The sequence below is a fragment of the Salvelinus sp. IW2-2015 genome, linkage group LG34 (assembly GCF_002910315.2).
Source record: "Salvelinus sp. IW2-2015 linkage group LG34, ASM291031v2, whole genome shotgun sequence".
Classification (NCBI taxonomy): Eukaryota; Metazoa; Chordata; class Actinopteri; order Salmoniformes; family Salmonidae; genus Salvelinus; species Salvelinus sp. IW2-2015.
In genome coordinates, this window is record NC_036873.1 from 8,556,728 (window position 1) to 8,566,757 (window position 10,030).

At 40.5% G+C, this 10,030-nt stretch overlaps 1 protein-coding gene across 1 annotated transcript in view; it reads right to left on the minus strand.

The window, feature by feature from the left end:
- LOC111958360 (ribosomal protein S6 kinase beta-2) overlaps positions 1–10,030 on the minus strand; it is a 20,347-nt gene that overhangs the window by 2,740 nt on the left and 7,577 nt on the right. Inside the window, exons 12-13 of the mRNA XM_070437244.1 lie at positions 1,870–1,932; positions 1,520–1,597 (exon numbers count right to left, since the gene is read on the minus strand). Of these exons, the coding sequence (XP_070293345.1) occupies positions 1,520–1,597; positions 1,870–1,932 (141 nt within the window). The remainder of the gene's footprint in view (positions 1–1,519; positions 1,598–1,869; positions 1,933–10,030) is intronic.

The following is a 10,030-nucleotide window of genomic DNA, read 5'->3' on the forward strand; positions in this document are numbered from 1 at the left end:
TTTAACTAGGCAAGTCAGTTAAGAACAAATTCTTATTTACAAGGACAGCCTACTCCTTCCTCCCCATCGGGGAATTGAACCCCGGTCTCCCGCGTGCCCTGCCCGCACGACAAGGGGATTCTTTAGCTAAATAGCCCAGTACTGTACTCAAATATTTATATATTCTTAATTCCATTCCTTTACTTTAGATTGTGTGTACMGTTAGATATTACTGTACTGTTGGAGCTAGAAACATGAGCATTTTGCTACACCCGCAAAAACATCTGCTAAACACGTATGRGCCAAATGAAATGTGATTTGATCAGTCAGGATCGAGGGAAAGATGAACAGCGTAAAGTACAGAGAGATCATTGATAAACCTGCACCAGAGCGCTCAGGACCTCAGACTGGGGCGAAGGTTCACCTTCCAACAGGACAACGACATTAAGCACACAGCCAAGACGATGCAGGAGTGGCTTCTGGACAAGTCTCTGAATGTCTTTGAGTGGCCCAGCCAGAGCCCGGACTTGAACCTGATCTAACATCTCTGGAGAGACCTGAAAATAGCTGTGCAGCGATGCACTCCATCCAACCTGACAGAGCTTGAGAGGATATGTAGAGAAGAATGGAACAAACTCCCCGAATACAGGTGTGSCAAGCTTGTAGCGTCATACCTGAAAAGACTCGAGGCTGTAATCACTGCGTTCGGTGCTTCAACAAAGTACTGCGTAAAGGGTCTGAATACTTATGTAAACGTAATATTTTCATTTTTTATTTTTTTAAATTGTAAAAATAATCTGTTTTTTTTGCTTTGTCATTATGGGGTATTGTGTGTAGATGAGGAGAAAAAAAACATATCAATTATAGAATAAGGCTGTAATGTAACAAAATGTGGAAAAAGTAAAGTGGTCTGAATACTTTGCATCTTATAGTTTTCATAAACTTTATATTTCTGAACTCACAATCTAATAGACTTCTGTAGAATGTTATTTTGATAGGTCATTTTCTGCATTTGTCCCATCAGTTAGCCAGGATTATTAGGGAAATAGTTTCTTGCAAAGCATTTAAACGCTTTAAACGAACTATTATATTAATCTGACTATCCACAATAATCATATTATTGTGTGCATGTATCCATGCTCAGATAGCAGGATGGAGGAACCGTGCTCATAGAGTGGTATGCCACAGTTTGAACCTTAAAAGGTACCTCCTCAATTATTTAAAAGACCTTTTAGCTATTGAGACAGTGACAGTAGAATAGTGGTCGTACCAGGCATGGCTTGTAGGGCGGCTCACACCTCTTATTCAGCAGGTCGTCCCAGTTGATGTGTCTGAAGAAGGGATGCTTCTGTAAAACCAGCAGAAAAAACGCTGCACTTAGAATCCATCCCTGTACAGTGCAGGTCTAGGCTCATGCGCCATTGGATTTTGTTCAATAAGCATCAGTATAAGCACTGATCATAACAAAGCAGGGTTGGAGGCAATTTCATTCCAGTCAATTCAAAGAGGTAGACATTNGACAGTAGAATAGTGGTCGTACCAGGCATGGCTTGTAGGGCGGCTCACACCTCTTATTCAGCAGGTCGTCCCAGTTGATGTGTCTGAAGAAGGGATGCTTCTGTAAAACCAGCAGAAAAAACGCTGCACTTAGAATCCATCCCTGTACAGTGCAGGTCTAGGCTCATGCGCCATTGGATTTTGTTCAATAAGCATCAGTATAAGCACTGATCATAACAAAGCAGGGTTGGAGGCAATTTCATTCCAGTCAATTCAAAGAGGTAGACATTWKTGTTTACTTCCTGATTTGACCCCAAGCCTATTACAAAGCTTTATGATGTCAATAGAAAACAAAGGGAGTTGTGGAGTGAACGGGAGATGTGTGTGTATCACCTGTATGTCTTTACAGTCTGCCGCACTGGAGCCTAGCCTCTGAGAAGGACTCTTCTTCAGCAGCTACAGAAAGGAGAGCGAGGTAAAGCGAGAGAGAGAGCGAACGAGCGAGGTAAAGAGAGAGCGAACGAGCGAGGTAAAGAGAGAGCGAACGAGCGAGGTAAAGAGAGAGCGAACGAGCGAGGTAAAGAGAGAGCGAGCGAGCGAGGTAAAGAGAGAGTGAGGTAAAGAGAGAGTGAGGTAAAGAGAGCGCGGAAGAGCGAGAGAGCGGTAAAGAGCAAAGAGGGAGAGGTAAAAATGAGAGCGCGGTAAAGCGAGACAGGTAGAGAAAGTGACAGAGGTAGAGAGACAGAGGTAGAGAGGTAAAGAGAAAGAGAAGAAAAAAAAGTTAAGTAATGCAGACGAATAGCTCCTGACTTGTTATAACTTTCTGGTTAATAAACGATTAAATTAGCAAAAAATSTATACGTAATCAAATTGTACAACTGAAGATCAACACTGGAGGAAAAGATTGGTCTTTTAACTCACTCTCTGTCAATCTTAATCGTGCTAAATTCAAATTTGCAAAATTTGTCACTAGCTCACCACTACCCAAACGTTACGATGCAACCTTAGGACAGATGACCCCCCCCCCCCCCCCTTTGAATTTTCCAGCAAAATCCCCAAATCAGAGGAAGTAAGTTATACGGACTCTTTCGGAGATTCCCCTTTTTTAAACAATATGTGATTCACTTCATTTAACCAGGTAGGCCAGTGAGATACCATCCATTACAATGCGTACCGCCAAAATAAACAAAGCATGCAACAAAAAACACAAGTCCCCCATGAATAAACAAACGTACAAAATAAAATTCCCAGATCATTTGATCAAAAAAATAAGTAGACCAAATCTACGAAAAATCGGTAACATGTGTGCAAATAGAGTAAGCGAAGGTAATCGGCAATAAATAATAATTACCAATAGCAATAACACTGGATGATAGAGCAATTAGATTGAAAGAGAAATACGTGACAAAGACAGAAAAAAAAAAAATAGCCATACAGGGAGAACAAGTATTTGACATACACTGTCCGCGATCTTTGCAAGGTTGCCTACTTTAAACTTAGATCTCCTATATGTTTATCAAGGTACATTTCAACTGGTGAGAGACGGGAATCCAAAAAACATAAATACCAAAAAAATCACATTGTATGATTTTTGGTGGATAGTAAGAAAGTTCGGTTGATGGCATTTACAGATGGGGCTTGTGTCAGCTGCAGCGATCCAGGTAAGTTTTCAGCTCTGATCAGTCAATGCTTGTGTTTAGTGAGGGAGACATGATATCTCCAACTTCAGTATTTTTGCAATTCATCGCAGCATTGGCAGCAGAGAACTGGCAGAACCGAGCGGCCAAAGCGGTTGGGCTTAGTTCGGATACCATAAATATACCTCTGGCACACGCGTGCCGTCGTCGTGTTGCATTGTTGACCAGTGAGCTGAGATAAGGCGGAGCCTTTACTAGCAAAGCGGACTTAAGATGACCGTAGCCAGTCGGGTTTGGGTCACGAATAGTAGCATGAGACCGCCAAGCAACAGAGCACTACAGTCGCATATGGTGGGGTATATTATACGGGCTTTAGGGTGACAAAATCAGAATGCACTGGGGTATAGAACTGCATCCATTGCCTAAATGTTTGAGCCCTTGTAAATAGATCGACGAAGCTCAAGGAAGTCCAGTTTCACGGAGGTGTTATGTTTTGGCCAGCACGATGAAGGAAAGTCTGTGCGAAAATAGGAAGCCGATTAAATTGAATTTTGGGATGGAGATTCTTAATAATCGGAAGAAGTTTAACAGTCTAGACAGAGCACTAGGTATTATAGTTTCTCACAATTCTAAGTCAGCACCGTCCAGAGTAGTGAGGTCCAAGCACCTCATCTCACCTCTTGCCACAGCCACAGTAAGACAAGATTACAGACTTGACCCTTCTCTCTCACTCATTCACTGTCAAGCCACTAACACCTCGGTCGATCACTAGCCAAATACGTGTTCCCCAAAAGACAACAACAGAAACAACACACATCAACAGGCACAGTAAGCTATACAACATCAGAAGTTCAATAACAGAGGCCCAACAACAGCACCAGGAAAATACCAGAACAAGCAACCTGTAACCAAAATATCTCAAAACAACTCTCGAACATTTCGGATAACCACATGTCAGCTTTCAACAGTAAGAGAGGGCATCAATCTACAGAAAAAACATCAACTAACCTAAAATGTAGTATCTTATATAATCTAATATTATAATTCTATAATATCTAAAATATAACTATATAATCTATATATATCATATCTAAATATATATTAAATACTAAATAAATACAATAAATATATACCTATATATAAAAATTAGTAATATAGTAAATATAATTATATAATAATATCTATATAAATAACAATATATATCTATATAATATATAAATATCTAAATAATATATATATTATATAATATATAATAATATATATATAATAAATAATATAATCATATAATAACAGCAAAACGTCAAAAAAACACAACTCCAACAACTGATAAAAACAATAACAAAAGACCAAAGACACCTTGAGTTCAAGGAAAAAAACAAGAACACTACCAACCAAAAGCACAGACACCAAATAATGGAATTACGCCAAAACCGAAAACTACACACCAGAACCAAAAAAGCACATACAACAGCAATCATGCTGACACTAATGAGGACCATAAACACAACAACTTCGGGCCAAAAATTGCTAACCAGAACGGTGAATGGATAGAAAAAAGCTAAAGACAATCAAAATCCATTGGACCCCCAACTACTGACCAGAATCCCTAAGACACTTCAGGCCCGAAAAAAAAAAAAAGAAAAAATGTAGCAGACCTCCTGCAAATCCACATGAATCCAACCCACCTAGGCACTACACTATCTGTAATTACAATTGTTTAATTTGATCCTGAGTGTAGTTTATTTCCCTGACAACAAGAATCAAGGACTCAACCCCAATCTTTAAGAACAGAGACATATTTGACCCTAACAATTAGAGGCATTTGTGTGAACAGTAACCTGGGGAAGGTTTTCTGTAGTATTATAAATGTAAGAGTTTTAAACTTCCTTAATAAGCACAATGTCTTGAGTAAAAGCCAACTTGGATTTATACCAAAACATTGCACGACTGATCATATTTACACCCTACACACCCTGATTGATAAACATGTCCACCAAAATATACGCTTGCTTTATCGACTTCCAAAAAGCATTTGATTCTATTTGGCATACAGGACTGTTGTACAAAGTTATTGAAAGTGGTGTTGGGGGTAAAACATATGACATAATTAAATCAATGTATACTGGCAATACGTGCATCATTAAAATTGGCAAGAAAAGATCAGAATTCTTTAAATCAGGGGCGGGGCCTTCGCCAGGGTTGTAATCTGAGCCCRGCACTCTTCAATATTTACATCAACGAATTGGCCACTATTCTAGAAAAATCCTCAGCCCCCGGTGTTCGTCTRCACAATTCAGAGGATAAATGCCTACTCTTTGCAGATGACCTATGCCTGCTGTCACCCACAGCAGAGCCTGGACCTGCTAGAGCAGTACTGCCAAACCTGGGCCCTGGCAGTAAACCCCCKAAAAACTAAAATAATGATTTTCCAYKYAAGATCCAGATCTCAGGGATTTAGACCAATGTTCTCAATTGGTACAAAATATATAGAGTACTGCACACACTACAATTACTTAGGTTTAAAAATAAGCTCAACTGGACACCTTAATGATGCAGTGAATGAACAGCGAGAAAGCACGCAGGGCATTCTACGCCATTAAAAAACGAATTAAAATTGAAATACCCATTAACATTTGGCTAAAATGAATTGAATATGTCATTGAACCAATTGCACTTTATGGCAGCGAGGTGTGGGTTCCACTTGCAAAACAAGATTTCACCAAACGGAACAAACACCCCATTGAAACCCTGCATGCAGAGTTCTGTAAGATTCTCCTACATGTCCAGAGAAAAACTACAAACAATGCATGCAGGGCAGAATTAGGCCAATATCCACTAATAATAAAAACTCAAAAAAGAGCAATTAAGGTTTGGAAACATCTAAAATACAGTGACCCCCTCTCATATCATTACCAAGCCCTGCAATGCCAAGAGCTGAGAAAAAAAAAAAAGAGTCCCCTTATCCTGAGTCCTGAGTTCACAAACCTGTTCTACTAACACACTGAAGCATCAAGACCAGAACATCCAATCAAACTACAACACAGTCAAAACAAAACTACATTTCTTATTGGGAAACACAAGCACATGCACAAAGCAAAACGCAGTGCTTTCTGAAACTAAATCGACAGTACACCATGGAAAACTATTTGACCATGGTTACTGATCAAAACATTAGAAAAACATTCACAAAGTACAGGCTCAGTGAGCACAGCCTTGCCATTGAGAAGGGTAGACACAGGAAGACCTGGCTCCCTGTAGAGGAAAGGCTGTGCAACCACTGCACAACAGCAGAACCCGAGAGACAGAGCTGCATTTCCTGACAAAATGTCAAAAATATAAAACAATTAGAGTGTCATTTCCCCAAATCTGAAACCCTTTCAAAGACCTCTCTGATGAGAATAAGCTACCCGTCCTGTTGGGGGAGGACGCAGAGAYCTGTGGGTTGGCAGCGCACTACATTGCTGCCTGCCATAAGATGAGGGAGAGTGTCTGACCGACCAATCAACCTGCACATATCCTCTACTGAATGKTTATTGTTAAATMCATGGTCATTTTGACCCTTGGTTATTGTTGTTACTGTTGTCTCGTTGACAATTTTGATTCTTATTATTTTCATATTGTAAATATCCAAAGTAAGCTTGGGCAATATGTACATTGTTACGTCATGCCAATAAAGCAAATTGAATTGAGAGAGAGAGAGACAGAGAGGTAAAGAGAGACACAGAGAGACAAAGACACCATGAGCAGGCAAACAGGCCCAACCCCTCATTCTTACCCTAGCCCAAGCCAATGGCATGTACCAGATAATCACACTTAATGGTCTGAGGCCAAACCACACGACTAACAACATTGGACACTTTATGGAACACAAAGCCTTCACTCTCTCATCCTGGAATATCCAAGGCCTATCATTGGCCTAAAGAGCAGGAATCTGGACCGAATAAATCAGAAATATAGACCTTGTCATCCTACAAGAAACATGGTATAGAGGAGATGGATCCACTGGTTGCCCTCTAGGTTACAGAGAGCTGGTAGTCCCATCTACCAAACGTTATTATTATTATTTACCGTTATTTTACCAGTTAAGTTGACTGAGAACACATTCTCATTTACAGCAACAACCTGGGGAATAGTTACAGCGGAGAGGAGGGGGGATGAATGGGCCAAATGTAAGCTGGTGACCGTGATGGTATGAGGGCCAGATTGGGAATTTAGCCAGGACACAGGGGTTAACACCCCTACTCTTACGATAAGTGCCATGGGATCTTTAATGACCTCAGAGAGTCAGGACACCCGTTTAACGTCCCATCCGAAAGACGGCACCCTACACAGGGCAGTGTCCCCGATCACTGCCCTGGGGCATTGGGATATTTTTTAGACGAGAGGAAAGAGTGCCTCCTACTGGCCCTCCAACACCACTTCCAGCAGCATCTGATCTCCCATCCAGGGACTGACCAGGACCAACCCTGCTTAGCTTCAGAAGCAAGCCAGCAGCGGGATGCAGGGTGGTATGCTGCTGGCAAACAGGGAAGGGACTCAGTATGCTAATTTGGTGTAGAGCAGACCTAACTCACTCTGTTAAATTAAAATCAGGAACATTTTAGATTTGGCTAGAAATTCAAAAGGACATTATCTCAACAGAAAAATGTCCTCCTGTGTGCTACCTATATCCCCCCACTAGAATCCCCATACTTTAATGAAGACCGCTTCTCCATCCTGAAGGGGGAAATCAATCATTTCCAGGGACATGTACCAGTCTGTGGCGACCTAGGCATTGAGGGGACGAGAAATAGTACTGTAGACTACTTTATCACTGACCTCAAACCAGATTCTCTAAGAYCGTTCAGTCAGCCCACTGACACCCCTATCAGATCAAAGCAAAATCACAGTCTACTTGAACAGAGCAATACTTAAATCATGAGGCATCAAAGCCAAAGGAACTGAATATCTTGAAGAAATGCTACCAAAAAACAATTAGACAACCGACAACCACAAATTCAATCACTTTTAGACACCTTCCTGGACAAAACGTTTCACTGTAATAGTGAAGGTGTAAACTTGGCAGTAGAAAACCTAAACAGTATATTTGATCTCTCAGCTTCCTATCAAATCTAAACATTTCAAGCAGAAAACCTAAGAAAATGAACAACAATGACAAATGGTTTGATGAAGAATGCAAAAACCTAAGAAAGAAACCTATCCAACCAAAAACAGAGAKCCAGAAAACCTGAGCCTACGCCTTCACTATGGTGAATCACTAAAACAATACAGAAAAAGGAACAGCACGCCAGAAATCAGCTAAATMAAGTTAAAGAATCCATAGACTAACCACTTCTGGGAAAATTGGAACACACTAAAACAACAGAGTTATCTATCCAAAACAGAGATGTATGGGATAAACCACTTCTCCAATATTTTTGGCCCTATAACAAAGAACAAACAGCAAAAACATATACATGATCAAATACAAATCTTAGAATAAACTATTAAAGACTACCAGAACCCACTGGATTCTTCAATTACATTGAATGAACTACAGGACAAAATACAAAAACTCTCCAACCCAAAAAGGCCTCTGGTGTTGATGGTATCCTGTTGGATTCTGGGTTAAACTTGGAACATTGCTATCCTAGAGTGTTTTTTTTTCATCAGAGGTTAATGGTTATCTGTAGGAACCAGATGGCTTTGGAATGTGCTGGGTGGACGGGAGGAAGTCACAGGATTGCTATAGGGGATACGGACCGACATCTGTGGATTAGGCAAATGAGGGGTTGAGGTCAGGTCAGATCCCCTTGASAAATTATGATTTATTATCCTATTACTTTGTCTTCCTGTCGAATCATAATAGATGTAAGGATTGGAGAGGAGAAGGAGTGCCTAAATTGGAGTGTATATATATATACACACACACTTGTGGTGGGGGAAACATGTTTTGTCTAATGCAGCTGTATTGATCCTCTGGGAAGAATAAACTTGGTTAGGCTTTCATAATGTCCGTTGAGTTTTTTACTCTGAGAATTAGAACCTAACCATCCTAAACAAAATTATAAAATATACAGACCACAAATTCCAATTGGCTATACTTAAACATCATCCTTAGCTCTGGCATCTTCCCCAATATTTGGAACCAAGGTCTGATCACCACAATCCACAAAAGTGGAGACAAATTTGACCCCAAAAACTATCGTGGGATATGCGTCAACAGCAACCTTGGGGAAATCCTCTGCATTATCTTTAGCAGCAGACTCGTACATTTCCTCAGTCAAAACAATGTACTGAGCAAATGTCAAATTGGCTTTTTACCAAATTACCAACAGACCACGTATTGACCCTGCACACCCTAATTGACAAAGAAGAAGAAAAAAAAAGAAAAAAAAAGGCTAAGTCTTCTCATGCTTAGTTGACTTCAAAAAAGCTTTTGACTCAATTTGGCACAAGGGTCTGCTATACAAATTGATGGAAAATGGTGTTGGGGGAAAAACATACAACATTATAAAATCCATGTACACAAACAAGTGTGCGGTTAAAATTGGCAAAAAAATACATTCTTTCCACAGGGCCGTGGGTTGAGACAGGGATGCAGCTTACGCCCTACCCTCTTCAACATATATATCAACAAATTGGCGAGGGCACTAGAACAGTCTGCAGCACCCGGCCTCACCCTACTAGAATCTGAAGTCAAAGGTCTACTGATGATCTGGTGCATCGGTCCCCAACCAAGGAGGGCCTACGGCAGCACCTAGATATTCTGCACATATTCTGTCAGACCTGGACCCTGACAGTAAATCTCAGTAAGACCAAAATAATGGTGTTCCAAAAAAAGTATAGTTGCCAGGACCACAAATACCATCTAGACACCATTGCCCCAGAGCACACAAAAAACTATACACACACACACACACCTCCGCCTAAACATC